At 36.6% G+C, this 22,383-nt stretch overlaps 1 protein-coding gene and 1 pseudogene across 3 annotated transcripts in view; both read left to right on the top strand.

Moving 5' to 3' along the window:
- The window catches only part of AMMECR1 (AMMECR nuclear protein 1), a gene marked incomplete at both ends in the record, with an annotated part of 117,053 nt that extends 95,006 nt beyond the window's left edge, over positions 1–22,047 (top strand). For both annotated transcript variants that reach the window (XM_084258585.1, XM_084258586.1), the window contains 4 exons: positions 2,332–2,446; positions 17,971–18,061; positions 19,484–19,580; positions 21,933–22,047. In XM_084258585.1, the coding sequence (XP_084114711.1) occupies positions 2,332–2,446; positions 17,971–18,061; positions 19,484–19,580; positions 21,933–22,047 (418 nt within the window). The remainder of the gene's footprint in view (positions 1–2,331; positions 2,447–17,970; positions 18,062–19,483; positions 19,581–21,932) is intronic.
- On the top strand, positions 7,449–8,122 carry LOC311187131 (V-type proton ATPase subunit E 1-like; annotated as a pseudogene). Its single transcript has one exon. The product of its transcript is annotated as a V-type proton ATPase subunit E 1-like (transcript).
- Positions 22,048–22,383: the final 336 nt, after the last annotated feature.

Genomic DNA, 22,383 nt, shown 5'->3' with positions numbered 1-22,383 from the left:
CAAGGGCTGGGGGTGGGAGAATGAAAGTGACTGCTATCAGGTAGGTGGTTTCTTTTTGGTGTGATGAAAACATTTCAAAATTGGATAGTGGTGATGATTGTACGGTGCTGTGAATATATGAAAAACCATTTAATTGTGTACATTAAAAGGGTAAATTTTGTGATATGTGAATTATATCTCAAGAAAAGTTGGACAAGATGAAAAAAGTTCTAATTCAAGAAGGAAAAAGATGAATGGTGGTGATGATTCCACAGCAGTGTGAATGTACTTAATCCTTCATAACTGTATGCTTAAAAATGGATGTATCTCTTACCACAATAAAAAATATCTAGCTCTAAATCCCTGGTGGCGCAGGTGGTTGAGCACCGCACTGTGAAGCTGTCCGCAGCCTCTGCAGCGCGGGTTCGATCCCAGCTGGCCAGCAAGGATCCCACATGGTGAAGCAGACCTCTCCTGTCTCGCCCTCTGCTCCCCTCCCAGTGTATTTCAGTCAGTCTGCCTGTTCTGTTCCCCGCTCTGTCTCTGGTGAATCCTCTCACCCTCCCGCACATCTGCCCTGTACCCCGGTTCTTGTATAAAAATAAATAAATCTTTAAAAAATAGCTTATTAAAAAAAAAGTTATATTTAAATTATTCTAATGTATAAGGCATTCCCACCCCCATTTTTTTTTATAGGAAAACTGAAAGTATGATTGCCTTTTTTGTTTTTTAATGCATGAGATTTTTCTGGTCTGTGTTTTAGAATTTCTCCCCAGTATGTGTATGTGTCAGGGGTGGTAGTGTTATATGTTTATACACACACATATATGTCTTCATCTTGGCTTCAAATGAGAACTTGAAAATATTTTTTAAAACCTTATTTGCCAATAGGACAATAAAAAGAGCCAAACCATAGGAAATCTATGTTGTTAAATTATAAAGTAGTGAAATGCTATTCTCAGCATATGAATTATTACAGATTATTTTAGTTAATCTAAAGATTTTCTTAGTTAATCTTGGTTGGCTCCTTTTATGGGAAAAATTATACTTGATATAGAATATCTCCATATCTTTCTAGAAGCATTTTCCTTTATATAGTAGGTCAGAGTGTACAATAAAATTGTACATTGAAGATACTTAGCAAGCATAGGTATATATTTGTACAATATAGTGAGGGTGAGAATGCAAAGGAAGGGATAGAACAATGAAAAAAATAAAACCCAGTAATGAAGAAGTCACTGAAAAAGAATTGTTATGATCCAAGCAATGTGTAGGCTCAATGTTTGTAACCTGTAGGGATTATCTGTGAAGATATTTTCTGAGCCTAGCTCCTATATAGTATTTTTGGAGATCAGCAGTGCAAGTGCCAGCAGTGCCATTAATATAGTGTGCAATTAGAGTTATGTTTGCTTTTCTTAACCAGGAAGTGGCTTCTTTAAAAGGAATGGGGAACACAGTGCCTCTGTGTGTACGTATCTGTGTGTATGTATGTGTGTGTGTTCTGTCTATTCTACTGTTACAAAAAGAATTATAATGTTCCAACATTTCATCCTTTACATTGGGGTTTTTCTAGAGTTATGCGTTGTAATACGCTACTCTTGATTACAGGATCCAATCAGAGTTGATGTACTCAGAAATCCATTGGTGTGATTAATGGTCTTCTAGCCACACTTTTATTTCCTAGATTAGCCCCATTTCCTGTAGTTTCACAATTTTTTTAGTCATATCTTGAATTATCTTTTACAGGGGTTCTGAAATCCTTGTAAGTATTTTTAGTCTATAATTTGCATGATTATTTTCATTTTCTTTGATTTCTTTTGCTTGAAGAAAATGAAATTTTGGTCTTTTTTTGTTTTGAACTCTTAGTGCTGTTCTATGGTAACTGGCAAACCTGGTCTGAAATTTTTTTTACAATATTATACTATATAATGTATCTATAGATAGATAGATAGATAGATAGATAGATAGATAGATAGATAGATAGATAAATTTCTACCAGCAGTAGATGCAGAAGTCTTATCACAAGTTACCACTAGTCTGGTTTTTATTCTCCTCAAAAGTAAATTAAAATATTCTCAGAATCTAAAAGTAACAGGGGACTAGCCTAGAAAATAACTATATAGGAAATATAATTGGTCATTTACTCTTTACAATTGATTTGATCACGATTGGCTAATGGATACAGGCTATTGAATGAAAAAAAAAACAGCTTCTTTGGGCCTTTGAATACATTTGAAGATCTCCCACCTTTGTGGGATTTTTAAAATCTTTTCCTTTTTTTAAATGATTGTATTTTCAATTAGGAACTCAAATATCTAGTGATTGTTTTAATATTTGCTTTATTTTTAACAGTGCCCTTAAAGATAGCCGTTTTCCCCCAATGACAAGGGATGAGCTGCCACGGCTGTTCTGCTCAGTGTCTCTACTCACTAACTTTGAAGATGTCTGTGATTATTTGGACTGGGAGGTAAGGCCATAGAGAATTTTTAGAGATAAACAAAGGTAACTCTTGAGTGGCTGTTAAACATTAGGCCCAGAAAATAACTCTTTCAGCCCATTCTCTACTGTTCATGGAGGTGAAGATTAATATGGATAAATAAATCTCACAGGAGATCAATAAGCTATGAGTAAAGGGGTTTTTTTTAAAGGCAAAATGCCATGTGTTGTTTTAATCCCCAAGTTAATTTGCTTTTTGCTGAATTTGTAGTCTATTACTTCACTACAGCACCCAATAAAAGCTGTTAATAAGAAGTAAGAAAGACTGATTAGAATCTATTTCTTCTTATATTTCCAATCTAATGCTCTCTGGTGTGACTGCCACCAACAGTTAGGTGGTGAGAGAATACCTCTCAGAAACAGGAACAAAAGAGTTAGGATAGTATACCAGTTGGGGAAATCAGCTGGTGGATAATGAAAGGGTGTTAGTTAACTGGAGTTAAAGAAATGCTAATTCATTCTTGACTACCTTAGTCATGCACTTAAACACACCAAAAATTAATATTAAGGTTAAATCTCAGGTGTCTCTGAGCTTTGTGATTATCATAGTATCTATATTGATTATATTTTTATTCTATAGAATGTGGGGTTGGGGTCCCTGCCATAAAGCATCAGGTAGTTTAACAGCAGAGCAAAAAGTACAAAGTACAAAGAAATAAGTGCTGTATAAGTGAACAGTGGGAACTCAGTGATATACTTGGTATTCTAGCTCACACTCACACTCATTAAATGACATGACTATCATTACCATATAACATGCTTTAATTCTACTCCTTTTTAAGAATAACTGTCCCCCATGGGTTTGTTTTGTGGACTGATTGCTGTCTTGACAGTTAATTGGACTTGAATTTTATTTTTTACTTTGCCCTGATTCCTTGTGGGGATTTGGATAATTTACTCCACTTCGATTCAGTTTTTCCACACATAGAATAAGACATTTATGAAGTTCTTAATCTTCATTTAAAAATCTCTATGATATAAATTGTTGTTGTTATGCCAGAGCTATTTAAAAACTTCTTCAGAGAACAGGATGAAAGAGTTCCTTCTGGGTTTTGTGGTAGGATTTTTGGAGCATTATCAGAATATGAAAGCATTTTCAAATTTTTTTAAGGAAAAAAAATTGAGTGTTGATCCTAGCAAAGTTGGAATGTGTAAAACCTTTTATAGAATTGAATTTTCCTTACTGTTTTCTATAAGTTTATTGTTCCTATTTGAATTTTTAAAAGTGTAACGATACCCCAGTACTTTATTTTGAAATGATTCCAAATAATATCTCTTACATATTAACAAATTTTATGGTTTGGATGGTTCTTTTGCTCTTGTAAGGCTACTGCTTCCTCTTTTCCACCTAGAATTTTATATCTACTCTCTGAATTGTGGAGAGTTGTGTGTATGTAGAGGTGGAAGTAGGAATAATAACAGGGGAAAGGCTGAGATCTAGGGAATGACGGAGCTGTAAAAGCATTTCTTCCTTATTTGCAGCTACTAAGTTGAAATTACAGTTTGGCACATGTGTGTACATACATGTATGTGCATGTGTGTAATATACATAAGATACATGTATAAACATGTGTGCATGTGCTTGGGGGAGGGAAAATGGGGAGAATCCAACAGTTGTAAAATATGGGTAAGCACAGAATATATCTTCTTTAGCTTGCTTCAAGCTCTGTCTAAGCTAAAATTAACCTTGATAATATTGGGATTTTATATTCAAGAGATGTATGAGATTTCTGTTAGGAGGGTGGGAGGGAAAGCACTTAAGAATTGGTACTATGAACTCTCTCAGAGTATATTTATCCTTGCTGGTGATAATCTACCAGCTTGAATTTCTAGAAGATTTTATATATATATATATATATATATATACATATATATGTATATGTATATTTTTTAACTTGGTACTGTATATTTAGTACTTTTATGAGATTAAATTTTAGTATGCACTTAGTGATGCTTTCCTATTAAAGTAACAACAACAATGAACATAGATACATACAGTTTCATACTTTTAACATATAAATATTTGAAAGAGAATTAGATACTGCTACAATGGCTATACTGAGGGGGAAAGAGTACTTTTCAGTTAGCTCATCATAGTTTAAAGTGTTGAACATAAAAGAAATTTGTTTGCAAGGTTGAAAATTACATTTTTAAGTATAAAAATGTGATTTGGGTTTAAAAAGAATGTACTATACTCAGTGATTGAAAATAGAATGGAATGTTAAAGAGTTATCTTTAATGATTCTGAAAAAGCATTGCTACTTTTTCTTTTAGAATAAATTATGGATGTTTTAATTTGATGCCATATGTCACTGTACTCAATGATTTCAGCATGATGCAGTAAAATATTTACATAAATCACTTTAAATATTTGCTTTAATAAACTTTTATTCATTGTCATGCATTTTACTTATTTTCACCTTTTTTTATTGCAGTAACACTGATTTAATACTTTGTATTTTATAAGTATTGGGTCTCCCCCTTCATGTGTTGTTACTGCACCACATCCACCACCAAAGCACCCATGCAGAATATCAAAGTAGAATTAAAGTCTTTTTGAAAGAGTATATGCCAATACAATTGCACCTGGGTGTAGATCCAAAAGAAATGAAACATATATCAAAAAAAAAGTGCACACAAATATTTATAGCAACACTATTCATACTAGCCAAAAGGTGTAAAAACCCAAATGTCTATCAACAAGACAAATGGATAAACAAAACTCACTGTAGCGACACAATTGAACATTATTCAGCCATAAAAAAGAATGAAGTACTGAAACATGCTGCAACATGAATGAAACTTTAAAACATTATGCTAAGTGAAGCGAGCCAGACACAAAAGACTGCATACCGTATGATTCTATTTATATGAAATATCCAGAATAGACAAATTCATAGAGACAGACAGCAGATTAGTAATTGCCAGGGGATTGGAGAGGGTATGAACAGAGAGTAATAACTACTTAGTGGGTACACAGTTTCTATTTGGGGTGATGAATAAATTCTAGAACTAGAAAATAGTGATGGTTGTACAACAATATGAATGTCCTTAATACCACTGAACTGTATACTTTAAAATGGTTAAGATGCTAAATTTTGTGTCATCTGTATTTTACCACAATAAAAATGCAAATATGCATATGCATGTATTTAAGCCTGTTGTCCATAGTAGTATGTATCATAGTTGAAATTTATTGAAAATTATTTAAATTCAAAAACTATAAAGAAATGAAAGTCATGCATAATTACACAATTCTGAGATAAACATTGTTAAAATTTTAGAATATTTCTTTCATTTGTGTATGTCTTTGTATCAGTAAATCTGCGTATTTGCTTATGTAACTGAGATGAATTTGAATATACAGTCATTATTAAAAAGAGGATATGGGAAAATCTTTGTTTATGGTTTATCTTTGTAAGTTAATTATTTATATTGCAAGTTTCCTTTATGAGGACTGAGTCTATATTATGAAAGCATATATTTCACTTTGAGAAATTCACACTGTCAAATAGGTACAACTTTTCTTCCAAGAATGAAATATCCAATTCACCATAAGTATATAATTTTAACCTAAAATGCAAAGTGCTGTATACATTTATGCCTGAAGGAGAAATAAGAGATGATTACAGAATTTTAATATCAAACATTCAAGTTGAAGATAGAAAATGAGCATTTTTATATAAGCAGACTACTCCAACACAGGACTTTTCAGGTAGAAGTACAGTTTGAGAACTGACCCCCACTGGTGAAGCCTGTGTGTTGCTGCAGTAGAGTCCCTAATTAAAGGAATGAAAACACCCACATCAAAGCAGGGAGAGGGCAAAGCCTAGAAGTCCTAAAGCGTAGAGGTAGGTAACTTTAGTAGTAATTAAAGAGACATCCCTGTGGTCATGAAGATGAGGAACGTGACCAGAAATGATAGTCACCAATTTTCAAATGATCAGGAAAGGAAAAATGAAAAGTGAATTGCCAGAGGACTAGTGACTCTCTGGCTCTCTTCTTCATCCAAGGGTTTTAACACAGCCTATTTGCAACTCTCTTTTAGTAACATGTCTCTCATTTTATAATGGAAGTTAGTAGGGAAGTAGGATTTATAGCAGACTTGACTGCTAGAATTGCTTCTGTTGTGTAATGTGAGGAATGTCTGATAAGTGGTTTCACAAGTGGATGTAATTAATTCCAAGTCAATGTTGGATCCACAGAATTACCTGTAACACTCACATATGTTACATTTACTCAAAACAGTATTTATAACATTTAAAATGAGTGTCTGTAGCCTCTGAAGGAGTCTGGGTAGTCATGAAAAACAATGAAACCATCCACAAAGGCTCTATAGAGAAATTGGAACAGTGGCCACACCCTTCTGATAATTGTTAAGCATTGCCCATATCATGATCACTTGCTCTGGTAGATATGAGAAGGATGAAGAGTGAATAATTTGGGGGAAAAATCATTAACCAGTAAATTGAAAGATCTGCCTTCAAGACTAAAATAGTTACTAAATGAAGAAAATTGCTCCCCTGGGGAGAAAGCTGAAGCAATCTGCTTTGTGTTTGAACACAAAAACTTATCACTGTTGAAAAAGCAAAAGAAGCTGAAAGCTGCACTAGTTTTTTCTCTCTCACTCCTTTCATCATCCCCTTTAAATCTAATTTTTTTAAAGATTCATCTATTTATGCATACAAGAACTGGGGTACAGGCCAGAGGTGGGGGGGTAGAGAATTCACCAGAGACAGAGTGGGGAACAGAACAGGTGGATGTACAGAAATACACTGCTGAGGGGAGCAGCAGGTGAGACAGGAGAGCTCTGCTGCGCCATGTGGGTCACCTTCCAGGCTGGGGATTGAACTCGTGCTGTAGAGGCTGTGGACCACTTCATAGTGCTGACAGCTAACCCCTTGCATCACCAGGGAGGCCCCCCGCCCTTTAAATTTGAGCTAGTTGCCCACCAGTCTAGCATCTCTTTTGCCATGGCCCTCAGCAGTGCTAAATGTGCAAAAGTAGAGTAAGCATATGCTGACTTTTATTGAACCAGAAGCCAGTGGTAAACCAGAAATAATAGATGCTAAAGCAGAAGAAGAGTTCAATATTAAGAAAGGCCATTTGCTGCAAACCCAACACTGAAGAGGATATGGTATACTATCAGAAAAAAGAAAAAGCAGATTGAGCAACAGAAGAAAAATCAGATGCCCAATTTGGTGACTGGAGCAAGACTGAAAGTCCCCAGAGCAAGAGATGACCTTATTACAGACCTATTAACTGAAGCAAACAGAGACTCAGTAAAGTGGTAAAGATATAAACAGGTTCCAAGGGCTGCTGGATAGACTGGTCCTACAGGGTTCCTACCAGGTGTTGGAGCCCCAAATGATTGTTGCCAGAAGCAAGTTTTCCCTCTGGTCAAGGCAGCTCTGCAAAAATCAATCCCTGTGTACAAAATTGCTGCCAAAAAGGATGTTGATGTTCTAATTGATCAGACCTACCTGTTGGAGGAAATAGCTGATGGAGTTGAGATCTACAATGGGGATCATAAAATAAAAGTTTCCAATGCCCTAAAAGCCAGTTGGATCTCATACACCAGCAGATGATGCCAGAAGGTGGGGGAGCCTTGGTTGGTACAAATGCCAACAGGAGGTTTCTGGACTGAGCCTTTGGGAGGTGGAGCTCTTCTGCTGCTATACTTACTGATATGGAAGTTTCTGATACTTGAAGAAACAAGATTATCTCTCTAGCATCCTCTTTGCTTTTCTAATATTCTGCATTTATCAGTGGATACCTTTCTTTAGCTAATACTGTTGGCCAATTATTAACAATGGGATAGTGCATTGCCCTCAATGTGATCAGGAAATCTACCTCTAGCTTACCTAAAAGTGATGCAACTTTTACTTGATTCTGCAGCATTGAAGTGAGAGGCTGAGATGGTGGTTTCAAGAATGTCAGGTCATCTCTTTCTCCGGTTCCAGTTATTTAGTCTAGAGGGTGTTCTCATCTCTGCTCTTTAGGCTTAAAATGGAGGTAGGCATACATTCCTTCCAGCAGTAGTAGCTGCATGGCTTCCTGTTTGGGCCTGGAAGTTTTCCTCATCTGTACATGTGATTTAAAATCTAAGTCAGGAATATGCTTTATTTATTAAAACAAAAGGTTTATATGGGGGAAAAAACCTTATTACCATTGTTCTGCACTCTCCAATTGACAGCTTTCTCTTAATTCTCAATGACAGAATGATTGACAGACCTGGTACTTTAGAAAGAAAGAAGAGTTCACATATCATGTCAGAGCCCTCTAAAAACTATGTAGAGCCTAGAACTTGTATAGTTACACTACTTAGGGACCATGCTTTCTTTTAAAGATGTGAAAGGATATAAAACCAATGACATTATATGGGCCTCCCCGGTGGCGCAGCGGTTGAGTGCTGGGTTACGAAGCTGCGCGCAGCCTCTGCAGCGCCGGTTTGATCCCCGGCTGCTCCCAGGCCACCGGAGGAGGGTCCCACATGGCGCGCAGACCTCTCCTGCCGCCCGCTGCTCCCCTCAGCAGTGTACTTCAGTCCTTCTGCCTGCTCTGCTCCCCGCTCTGGCTCTGGTGAATTCTCTCACCCTCCCGCGCTTCTGACTGTACCCAGTGCATGTATAAACAAAACAAACAAACAAATAAAATAAATAAATAAAGCATGCCTCTAATAAAAAAATAAAAAAAATTAAAAAAAAAAATAAAGCCAATGACATTATAGTATCTGGAGTTTGACTTGGGTAGTGATTCTAGGTGTGTCATCTCACAGCTGTTCATTTTCAGGATGATATAAATGAATAAACTTTTTGTTTGTAGAAGAACCTGTATAGCAGGTATGCTACCTGTGACCTTGCAGGAGCTAATATAGCAATTTATTGACAGAGGTCAAAATATTTTCTAACTTATATTTAGGCATTTTTATTTCTGTGCCTTAGAGAGGAGAGCATTTTGAAGGCCCCAGGAAGAGATATATTCTATACTTTAAAGTAGACCTTTATATCGTATTCCAGTAGACAAATAACATTTTCATAAACCATAAGGCATTTTTTGCTACATCTCACTCCCCAGATCACTGTTATCCCACCTGTATGCACGTCTGTCACTTGGGCAATATATTGTAGTCCTAAGGTTAGACTGTTCCTTTTTAGCACTCAAAACTTACATAGAATCAACCCGTGCTTGGGTGGCGCTCACTAGCATAATCCTTGTGCGATGCCCAAAAATCTGTCCCTGGACTCTAGAGCTCGGCCCCAAGCCATTAGTCTCCCTCTTTCCCTAAAGTGCCAAAGCATCTGCCATTGTACATGAGCTTGTTGGACTCCTGGTACTCAGAAAGCTGTACTTCATTTTAAAAGCAACCTTCAAAGCATACCTCTTGAGCGATCACAGCTTCATTTCTGACGTATTCGGATGCAGTTAATAATAGCCCTTTTTGTAACAGCCTTCATGAGAGTAAACAGATTAAATGAATAAATTGGCTACCATAATTATCTCATATATTTTAGAAGTTCATGTTCTTCTTTTCAGCCTACCTCCCCCCTTAAAGGTTTACTTTTTCCTAACTCCTTCATGTACCATTGAAAACAGAGTTCTCATTCATACACAGATGGTTAGCATGACTCACATAGTCACCAAATGAAATGACTTTTAGTTGTATATGTTTTGTCCACCCCCCGAGTTATTTTTTTTTTTTGCAACTGTGATTTACACCATGTTTTGCATCTCTTCTATCTTAAAGATTCCAGCCTATACATATACGTGTGTGTGTGTGTGTATACACATACAGATCTATACTCCATATCTCTAGGAGATGCTTTATCATAGTATTTTCCCACAGACCTTGAGATTTTTGTAGAAGTCGTCACTATCATTCAGATAATTTAGTCTTTGTCCTGATGCTCTACTCTTAAGTTTGTTTTCAAGTGCTGTGGAACATTGGAATAGGACCACTTCACACTTTCTGGCCATCTAGAAAGAATTTGATGTGAATCAACATGTCAGTGTATCAGAAGCTTAGTGAGGTAGCAAGCTGTACAAAGTAAAGTAACTTCTAGAAGGTGATTTGATACATGAAACATTCAGTTAGCTGTTGGTACGCTCAATGAAATGGACTGTGTGGTCCACTCTCAGGCCTCTGCCAGTTGCTTCCTTCTTTCCTCCCAATGGTATGGGTATGTGTAGAGGGTGGTTTTTCTGCTTCCTTTCCCATAATCCACAAACACTTCCAGTTCTTCCCTTAGGTGTTCCACTGTGCTCTATTCTTTCCTCTGTAGTTTGCCTCCATGTGTCTATCCCCAGCATTTAATACAAAAGAATACTGACTTTTGGGAATGAAGAGTCATCTTCTCTTCCTGACTGCCACTACCCAGCTTAGTGAACTTTCTGGATCTCCATTTCCTCACAAGGAAGCTTAAAAAGTTGGACTTGATAATACCTAAAGTCTCTCTGGATGGTGGCAGAGTGCAGTGCTTGACTCCCCCTTTTCAAATGACTTCTGTTTCATTTTACTTCCAGAGAATGAATCACCACTAACCATTTAGAAGTCATAGAAGGCCCTACTCCGGAAAGCAGCAAAATTTGTCCATTAGTCTTCCTTTAGGCCAATAAGAATAAAACAGCCAGAAATAAGGACCAAAGGGGAAAGGGAAGACCACTTAATAGTGTGCTGTATGTACATGTTGAAAACTGAATTTGCCATCCTCCTATTTCATGTGGAGTTGAGTTTTCAGATTTGTAAGTTTTTAATACATACTTTCATTGCATAAACATTTGATTAAATGGGAGGAAAGAGGACCCTAACCTTCAAAATGACTATTGCCAACTTAAATGTAGGCAACAGAAGTCAAAAAATAATCTAATTTTTAAGCTATTCTATTTCCTTCTTCACGAAAGAATTCTCTTTAGGAAGAAACAGTCATTCTAAACCATAAATGCCTCTTATTTATCACCGCTTCATCCCCTATTTTAAGTCAACATTATTTGTGTAAATCTATATTAAGTAAATACATTAGGGAGTGATTATTCACTTTACAAATAAATATTTTACTTTGCAGAAGAACTTACTATAGGGTTTCTTTATTATCGTCCTCATGACTTTAACGTTAATTCATTTATATAAATTCAACCTACGTGTAACTTTGTAGGAACAAATCTATTTGTAGACTGAGTAAAACCATAGTCATGTACTCAATCTATAATTCTAGTGTGAATAAGATTTTTCTTAGTTTCTTACCAAGCAACCAACATTACTTCATATTGTGTATGTTTACCAAGGGATGATTTTCCCCCGAAGGTTTGGAAAAGCAAACAAATTTACATTTCTCGATTTAAAAAAAACTACAAATTTAGTCTCCTTGTCTGTAAATTCATTCCCTTCTTCAAATAACGGTAAGAATGCATTTTTCTAACTTTAAATGAAAAGCAGTCCTTTTATTTAAAGGTCACCTGTATTGCCTGAATTTCCCTTGGAAAGCTTCAAGGTGTTCAATTTTTGAGGAATGCTCATTATAATTAATTATTACAGAGAATTCGTTTTTTTCCCTTAATTGCACTCTTAGCTGTCACTTGTTCTCTGCAAAACCTTAAAGTAAGAACAGTTTCTTTCATTGCAAATGATATATAAACATGTTTGGTTTTATAACTTTTCAAAGCACCCCTTCATTAGCCATACTGTTTTAAAAATCTCAACTAATTCTTCAAAAGTTCATGGGGGTAATTATTAGCTAGTTCAGGTATTTTAGAGCTATGTGTCTGCTATTAGTTAAAATAAATGTTATCAAATTGTTGTTTGGTGGCCTTTGTAAAATAAATTGGCAGGCATGTGTTCCTGATAGACAAGATGTCTGAGTCTCCTACATGAATCAAAATTGGCACTAATTGGTCCTTTGGTAAGCTCTGCAAAAGCCAAGAATTTGTCCATGGAGACTGAACTAATTTCTAAGCTAAAGGTGACTAATTTGCAGGGATTTTTCAGAGACAAGTAACACATATGCATTTTTGTCAAAGAGACCTTTTCGGTCATTTTCACAAAATAACAACAGAAAGAAAAAATAACCACAGCTGAGGTAGATGATTAAGCAGTATTTTTGAAGTAGAATATGTTAAAAGGTTATTTAGGTCCAAGTGATGGCTTTGCAATCAGTTATCCTTTTTGACGTATTTTTCTTCTGCTTCTAAAAACTTCTCACTTAAAGGAGATTTGAAAGCAAGGACAACTATAGAAACTGGTCAGATAATAGATAAAAACAGCCTAACAATATAGTTGGCAACTCAGTTGACTCAGAAGATTACTTTTTTAATTGACTAATGTAAGAGTTGTCTCTAGATGGTACTAGGATTATAGGTCATCTTTTATCTTCTCTTTTATGCTTTTCTAAAAGGACTTGGGGGTGGGGCTGGTAATATATATGTTCTGTTTTTATAAACAGACAAAATTAACTGTATTTACAAATTTTTAAGGCTTGCAAAAGTAAAAATTACTGAGTTAAAAAAATAACTGAGTTGTAACAGTGCTGTTTTTTAAAATTTGTGATTTGGCCAGATTCTGAAGTACTAATTATTAACAGTTGTTTATTATTAGGTGTCAATTGTTGGCTGGATGGGTATCTTCAAAACTTCAGACTGTCTCAAATTGGTGGGCAGATTAAAGTGATACAAAGTCACAACTTTGAAGATTTGTTGGACAGATATGCACAATATGTAGTCTAAATTGTTTTTCCGTAATATCAGGATTAGGGGAAGTGATTCGTTAGGATCTATATAAATTATCAGCCTTTATGAAATTTTTCTTGCCCAAGTAAGAGTTATTCAAGAGGAAAAACTTGGAATAGGCCCAAGTTTACAGTATTTCCCCCTTTTTGTTGCATTTACTTTCATTAGGAAAAGGAAGAGTCACTGTTTTCCAAAGGCTAGGCCTAGGAGCGGGGAGAAACTACCATGGGCTATGAATGAAAAAATGCATTGTGTGTTATTGTACTTCTAGGAGAAATAATACCACATAGAGCTTTTTCCTCCTTAAAAATATAAGAAATGCCGGACTCTGGGTCAGATTCATGGGCTCTCCAGGGCAGTGTGTGTTTCTGGTACAACAGGCTGTTTTGTTTTGCATACATGTCTTCTGTGATGCCAGTGTATAAAGGTTAGGGGGTGTGCCAGACATCCTGAGTTCCTCTCATTAGGAGCAGAGTTCTTTCATTTGATTCAATGAAACTGGCATATTGAGCCTGGCAGGTTAGTTGTAATGTTGAATGACCAGCAACAGGCTGTTTTGTTAATTGCAAAGCATATTTTGCAAAATGATATCACCAGCAAAGACAGATCAAACAACTTTTGATTCTTTGACCCCCAGATATTTTTATTTTATCTGCGATGAAGCCACTGGAAATCAGTGAAGTGAGCTATAGCCATACTATTAAAGGGAAACCTAACATTTGGTTCTGAAAATGGGGGACAGTGAGACTAACTACAGTATTTGCTAAGCGGGATGTCACCTGAAGAAGTAAATTGCTTTCATTGGATTTGATGAAGGGCAACTTTTGCTTTGAGGGTCAGGACGGTGGAGATAATTGTGGTCCAAATGTTCCAAGTCTTGTGTTGAGCCTATTGGACTTAGCCAGAGGACATTTTATACTTTTGATGCTTTTAGAGATAACTTTTTCATATTTTAGCATACCAGATTGTTGACTTGTTGATTAGGCTCACAAGTAAAAGTGAGAGTCTTGTATTACAACTAGTGGATTCTGGGATTAACACTTGCTTTATAGACTAGGGTATGTTAAATGTTGACTAAGCAATTGTGAGGAGCACACTATGGGCTATGTATTATAATGAGGTGGGAGAGTGTCTTTTTTTTTTAATGGTCTTATGTTGAGAGTCACCACATTAGAGGATAATAGTTTTAAATGAAGCTACATTTCAACAAGGGAACAGATAATGAGGATAAATGAATTCTGCAGATAATCTAGAAGCTTCATTTCAACTGTTATTTATAATCTCTTCTCCACCAAACCTTTTAGTATGTAGCAAAATTGATTAATTTGTGTATATCTCTTCTCTCTAAGCCCACAGACTCTGATAGAGTGTTCAAATAGAGATGTGGACGAGAGCAAAGAGGATGGGGATGAGGCCAGGTAGGGTTGGGGATGCATAATCCCCAAACTGAGTAATAACTCAGAATAATCAAGGTATATTTTAAGGTCTTAATGTTAATTTTAATATTGATTCATTCTGGGCAGTATTAAAAACAAAAGATTGTATAAAGGCATTAAAAAAATCACTTGCTGTGGAATGGTTCAGAATAAATATGGCTTTGTTTTTAGCATGATATAGGAATCTTTTGAACTGGCCTTAATGTTCTTTCAGCTCACACAGATACAGCTCTGTTTAATTCCATATCCTCTTATCTATAAGTCCTACATTTAATTTACTACATTTGAGTTGCTTTACAGGTTTACTTAGCAAAAGTACAGTCTTGATTAAAAGGATATTATCACAGTTGATGGACCTTGAAAGCATTTTTTCTCAGACAATCTAATGATTTTGAAAATGGCCTGCAGACTCCCATAAGGCTAGATTTGTAGGCCCACCTGGCTCTACTTCGGATAGTAGTTAAGGGGTATGCTTGGTGATCTAGATTTCCCATGTGTTACCTTGCTATTGTCCTTAGAAATGGAATATTGCTTCAATGGATTACTACAGCAAGTTTGTTTCAGGATTTCCAGGTCTCTGGTTAACTGATCTCTTATTTAGCAACTATAGCCTTTGTCTCTTGGGATGCTGCTGACAGGATTCTCCAATCCTTCTGAGGGAGGATTCGATTATTATATATATAAGGGTTACATTTTGGAGTTGAAGCTGTGACAGATGCTGCCCTCACACAATCCAGAATTAATTTGGTGTTCATTTTAGTGGCTATGACTTGCTTTGCAAAGCCAGTGATTTCCACAGTTGGCCAGAATCACTCATTCTCTACAGCAGGCCATTTTCTACTCTCCTATTTTGATTGCACAGTATGACTGTTTGGTGGCATCTGTGCTTCTGGGAGTAAAGAAAACACTGTTGCTCAACAGGTGACAAAAAGCTATTATGCTTTGATATTCTGCTTAAAACGTTATTACCATTCTTCTAATTCTACTAGTTGAAAAATGACTCATTCTGATTTTGACTTTGTAACTCTGTGGAATATATTTTTGACTTATTGAAATAAGGTATTTCTTACAAAGGATTCAGTTTAAAGTCACCATACTTACAGTTCAGTTTACAGGAGCTTTCAGTTGTTTAGAATCACAGGAACACAGAGAAGAATTAAAAATTATATATGTGGTAGTAATTCAAAATGGGAGAATTTTGATAATGTTTTCCTATCAAATTTGATAGTGGGGCCTTTTCAAAATACAAAAGGAAATCAATTTTATTCATAAATAATTTTTATTTTGGTCAACACATCTTTCTTTACAGCTTGGTCTTTAATTTTATATATATATAAATGAGAGCTTTATTGAGATATCATTCTCATGCCATACAATTGGTCTTGACCTCTTTTAATTGTTAAATTACGAGGCTTTAAAAATCTCTGAAATTTTTATTCATGAACAGAGACTGGACTCCTATGAAGAAAGGATTTATGGGTCTAAATTGCTTCCAATTTGCCTAAATCACTTTTTTTCAATACATAGCCACAGTTTGTCAGAGCTAGAATAGTTATTAGAAGTTATCTAGGGTAAAAATCACCTGGGGAGTTGTTCTTTTTTCCAAAATCATACTTGCGGATGCATATAACCTCCTGAAATTCTGATAAATTTTGCAATCTCCACTCCATTCCAGTTAACTACCACTGATTTAATCTAACACTCTCATCTCAAGAATAGGGAAATATTCTTCCTCTCACAATTGATCAGACACCTTAATAAACACCAAAATTATTTCATTTTTTAATATAAGAGATTGTTTTTTATAAATAAGAGTTGAAGATTCAAAATTCACTCAGTGAATGATGGGAGTATAAATTATTTATGATGTATATTTTTAAAAACAAATCATGAAGGATCTGATACTGTTGAAGGAAAAAAACTCAAAGTCACTGATCAGAAAGTCACTATACAATAGCTTTTGCAAATTTGTCATTGTCTCAGTACTGTGTCAGGCACTGGAGAGATTAGTAGATGTCCTTTATCCTGGAAACGCCTGATAGCTAAGCACTCATATTTCTTCTCAGCTGCCCACAGTCATTTCCCATAGGGTATGGGAGGCCTTATTGTGTTCGTTTTTAAAACAGCTGTCCTGATTGCATTTTCAGCAGAAGGAGATTCATAAGAATACTGATATTAAATAGATAGAAGAAATAGCCAAAGAGATAGACTTTAATAAAAAATATAAACATCTCAGAAGATCTGATAGACTCTAATGGATGGATGCGTGAAGACCTGAGGAAAGAATTAAATGAATTTTCCAGAGGGCTTTGTATCCCCTGAAACATTAGACAATTTCAGGCTAAGGGCAGAAGTGGCAAAAGGTTTTCATGGACAACTTTTCCTCCTGTAGATCTTTCCATCCCTATGGATGGAAAGTGTAAAATTCTATGACTTCACTCACCTGCTCTAAAAGGAAGCCTCTTTCTTGAGTAAAAATGTTTACCAGCTCTTACATCTTCTCTCCATTACCTTAGACAACCTTACACTCCACTTGGGAACCATTGATCTAATGAAACCCTAGATTTGGGAGAATAGAATGGAGTTGTTATGTTTTCGAAATTTCATTTTTATTGTCAGTATGTACAAAGAAATTAAGAATTTTATATGATCTTTAGCTGTATACACTATTCTGTGTGAGACATGAGGGAAAGGGATATATTCCTTTTGATTGGATGCTCATCAAAGCAAAAGTAGATTACTCTTAAGCCATTAGCAAGAAATTGCCCACACTTACTTAGAAGACTACTTTTTTAAGGTTATCACCAAAAGTTTGCCTGTATCACATAGGAAAGATATGATAGTCTCTGGGTTAGGGTATAGAAACCTGTGCACAAATGCCCTTCCCTAAAATTATTTGAAAGGTTTATTTCTTTTAAATTTAGAACTTAATCTGAAAGCGGTGACTGTTCCTGAAACCAGGAGAATGGTTTGCTGTATCTTTGAATTTGAATTCCCTTGGTCTAGATCCTTATTGTCATGAGCCACAATTTGGGAGTGGGGCTGAATCCTTGCCATCAATTGTCTTATTCTACACACAGCCCCCAGAATGATTGTTCCAGTTCCAAACAGAAGAGCATAGCCCAGCACCTGTTGAGGACACACAGATTAATGTTTCAGTCTCCATTCCATCAGAGTGGTCTTCAAACCCAAAGCGAAAACTTTGAACTGAGAAAATTGATATGGCCTTCCAAAAGCAAGGGGAAAGGAAGAATTGCATTCTCTTGAAAGTTAAATTATAACTTTTTCTTTCTGTTTCTATGAAGAAGACTGTACTAATAAAACTGCCAATTTCTTTCAGGTGGGTGTACATGGCATTAGAATAGAATTCATCAATGAAAAAGGATCAAAACGCACCGCCACCTACCTACCGGAGGTTGCAAAGGAGCAAGGTCATTGTTGTACTTTATTTTATATGATCTGGTGAAGAATTTAAACAAATATACAAATTGAAATGCAATATCTGACCTTGCAGTTATGTCTGATAGTTGATCAATGTAAAATTATAAGAAATGATTCTTCCATCACTGCCACTGCAATGTCTGTATAAAATCGGTGAATTATGCGCACAGAAGTTGAACCTCTGCACTAAAGCTTGACAGCACAAACACACAAAAGTGTACTTTCGAAAAGCAAAGAGTTGTAAAAGTTGAGTTTTATTTCAGGCAACAGATTGCTCCAATTAAAGTACCATTTTCCCATATTCCATTTTACTGTCGTCTTGTGGCATAAAAAAGCCTTTTTTGTTTGACAACCACACAGTTCATTGTCAGTTTCAAATGTTTCATAACTAGGTGGGTGCCATGACTCATTATGCTGCCATGAAGAATTTGGGTTTCCCATTAAGATTAGGAGCATTGGGGATATTTGAAATATTAGTTTTTTATATGCTTGGTCTGCACCTCCTAATCAACAACTGTTTTTCTATTTTGCAGATATAGCACAAACCTTTGTAAGCTACCACCATAACATAAAATAACTTTTCACACTATAGTATCTTGTCCTTTCTAGCCATTGCTAAATTCTAGTTTCATGTTAGTTGAAATAAGTATTTCTTCTATATCTAGGAACCTTTTCTTATCACCAGAAATCATTTGTAATTTGGTTTTCCCATGTTTGTTTCATATAAATGTGAGATATGTAAGAGCAAAATTTAATGTTATTAAACCCCAAATGATAGAATTAGTCTTCAGCAATCTGAAGATTCATTTCGTTTGTTTTTGCAAATGTCTTCATCCTGTAGTTCCATTGAATTTATAAAACATACATCAGAGATAGAGAGCCTTGAATATTAGTATGCCACACCATGTTAGAAATAATAAAAATGCCTTTGTATACTGCACACAAATACACTTGATTGACTGTAGAAAATACCATTAGGAACAGTAATTACCATGAGTTAGTGTGGGTGTCCTGACTACTCCTGAGTTGGCACAATGACATTTAGGCTTTTACTTCCCTTTTAAAGATGTTACTGTTGGAGGAGAGCACAGTGTTTGGGGTTCGTTACCAGGCACAACCGAGCAGTTCATGCCAGCCTCTCAGACTCCTTGCCTTCGATTGAGATTGAGATAAAGAAGCCAATGCTGTTAGCCATGTGGATAGCTAGAATTTCAGGTGTGTGGTGGTGAACCTGGTTCTCTCCAGAGTGAAATCTTAGTGCTTCTGTGTGATTGTTTTTAGGACCAAAGAAGTTGATGGCATTTGGTGACAGTGATAACTGACTTCTCCAAAGTCATTTTGTATTTAACCCAAGATGCTCATTGCTTCTTTCTTGTTCTTGACTGGTATTTTATCTGGTCTACTCTCCACAGGATGGGACCATATTCAGACCATAGACTCCTTACTGAGGAAAGGAGGATACAAAGCTCCAATTACTAATGAATTCAGGAAAACCATAAAACTGACCAGGTACAGAAGGCATTTTCTGGTGCAAGGCAGACCAGTACATTTTGATGTGTACACCTCTAACCCTTTGATTTCTTTGGTCTTCCTAACTATACTTGCTTCTCTTCTGACACAGTGTGGAAATGTATGCCAGGGCCATCCTGAGAGTAAATACTCAGCCTTACTGAGGGCAGTAAGGCCCATATGATGTATGAGCTCATCCTTCATATCTTAAGCTTGGTGGGGCTACCCTGGCCTCATATGAGCAAGCCCTCTGAGCGTTTAGGCTACATTATTGAAGAAAGGTACCTGAATTTGCTATTGCCTGGCTTTTGACATTGCTTAGCAGAACCCCAGGATTCTGAGAAGCAGTCCCTAAATTGAGGTTAACCTTGCAGTTTTGGCAGTGATAGAAGTCTACCATGAAAGCTTGCTGAAAGACACAGTTGAGCTAGACTCACAAATGCTAAATAAATTTCAGCATGGGACAATAGGGATACTTATTTTAAAAGGAAACTATCAAACATTTTAGGAAGATGGGTTGTTGTTTCCATTTATTTCAATTCCATAAAACCACATTGAATGCTTTTAGTCTAAACATGGACTGTTTTAGCTCTGAGGAGTAACAAATTTGAAAATGCCTCCATCTCTGCTCTCCCTGAGCTCATAGTCTAGGAAAATAGAAGGGCATATACATACATAAATATTACTTTGAGGCAGAATGTAATGGGTGATGTGAGATCATAAAACAGGATAAGAGGAATTCCAGAAGAGGGTAAGGGATAACAGAAAGTTTCAAAGAGGAGGTGGATTTGAGACTGGGTATAAAGAATGGGTAGATTATTTGATAGGTAGAGACAGAGAGAGGAAAGGGATTAACACAAAGAAAACTTTGTGAGTCAAGGCATGTAAGTATTGGAGAACAGAGCAAGTTCTGAAGAGTGTTCCATTGTCTGAGTTGGACTTTCAGTGTACATACAGAAGGTGGTCATTAGGGTGAAATATGATGCAGGAGGTAGGTTGTATCATGGAGCTTCTTGGGTTCTACATTTAGAAGTTTAGTCCTGATTCTATAGGCAATTGGCAGCCACTGAACAATGCTAAACAGATGGATTTGGAGAAGTATAATATTGGAATTGGAAACAGGAAAATTAGAAGGCATTGCTGTTATCTATGGAACTGTGGCAGCAATCCAAGAAAGGTGAAATGGGAGCCTCAGCAAGAGCTATTGCAATGGAATGGGAAGATAGGAGGGGACAGATAGGAAATTATTGTGGAAGAAATGAAAGGACTTAATCATCACCTAGAAGTAGGGGAGAACAAGAAGCCAAGAAAAAGGGAGCCAAGCTGATCCCTTTAACAAAGGCAGGGACCACAGGAGGAAAGTTTTATGCGCTGATTCTGGAGTGCTTCCTAGGATACTGCTCTATATAGGACTGTCTACAGGATCACTGAAAATGTATATGTATGGAGCTCATGGCTAGAGGTGGTAATTTGGGTGGGGTTCAGTGAGAGTGGACAGGACACAGTGTCGAAAGAACTGAGGTTAGACATGTAGGAAACCCCTACAAGGTAGCGGTAGGATGCATTGACAGAGATAAGAGCAGTTTGAGAGGCAGGGGGAGCATCAGGGTTATGTACATATAGATAATGTACCTGTAGGTAATGTGGAGTTGTAGAGCCCATGGCATGAGAACTTCAGAAGGGGAGTGGGAATGGTATCATAATGGAGAGGAAAGAAGGATGAGGGGGTAGCCTTCTGCAAGGACGGATTCGGTAAAAAGTAGCAGCAGAAGTCTAGAAGCACTAGGCCAAGGGGTAGTGTGAGATGAGGGATTGAAGGTAGAAAATACACCTTACTCTTTTGAAAAGGGTGGCAATGAAAAGAAAGCTAAAGATGGGGGGAAGAGGTTTGGGGATACCAAGGTTAAGAAAAGTTCTTGTTACTTTTTCTAATTGCAAGACCTAGGCAGATGTATGGATAGAGGGAAGCAAATGGTAAAAGAGGGAGCAATGGAAGATCCCAGAAGAAAAAGTAGTCAAGTGAATGAGATGCATACATAATGGGGAATAGGTTAGTTTTCCCCTTTTCATTTCTGTTAGCCAACCAGGACTGAGGGAGGACAATAAAATTTCTGAGACCATTTGAACCAGGAGTTGTAGAGTGGAAAGAGCACTGTGTTCAGACGCTGAATTCCTTGGTTCTGATTGCAGCATTGCTACTCTCTAGCTGTGTGACTTTAGGCAAGTCATCACTTCTCTCCGACTCTTTCCTGATCTATAAAATTCTCTCTCTAAGGTCCCTTCTAGCCTTGACATTGGCATGTCACCTTATTTCCTGATATTAACTTTGTCTCTTCCCTGATTTTCTTTCAGGTACCGTAGTGAAAAGATGACCCTGAGCTATGCTGAGTACCTTGCTCATCGCCAGCATCATCACTTCCAAAATGGCATTGGGCATCCCCTTCCGCCATACAACCATTATTCCTGACACTGAGCCGCACAACCAGTCACTGGGCCTCTCTGCAGACCTCTTCCCAGGAGACCCTACCCCTTCTTGGTCTAGCTATCTCTTTTACTGTACTATTTTATGATGATAGTTTCCGTTGCCATGGTGACGCTTTGACACCGTCAATTAAGATCATCATGGTAACGGGTAGGAAATGGCATTTAAGAAGATTCTGTTTTATTATTTTAGACCATTCATTTTTTTGCAGCATATATGAATTTGGGGGTTTTCTTTCCTTACAATGTTAGAGTTTTGCTTTGCCATCTCGATTGGGTTTCTATCTTTCCATCCTTCTTGCCTTCTTTCCTGTCTTCTTTC

The sequence above is a fragment of the Talpa europaea genome (assembly GCF_964194135.1).
Source record: "Talpa europaea genome assembly, chromosome: X".
NCBI lineage: Eukaryota > Metazoa > Chordata > Mammalia > Eulipotyphla > Talpidae > Talpa > Talpa europaea.
The sequence above is the reverse complement of the archived record's forward strand: the minus strand, read 5'-3'. Positions and strand labels throughout refer to the sequence as shown.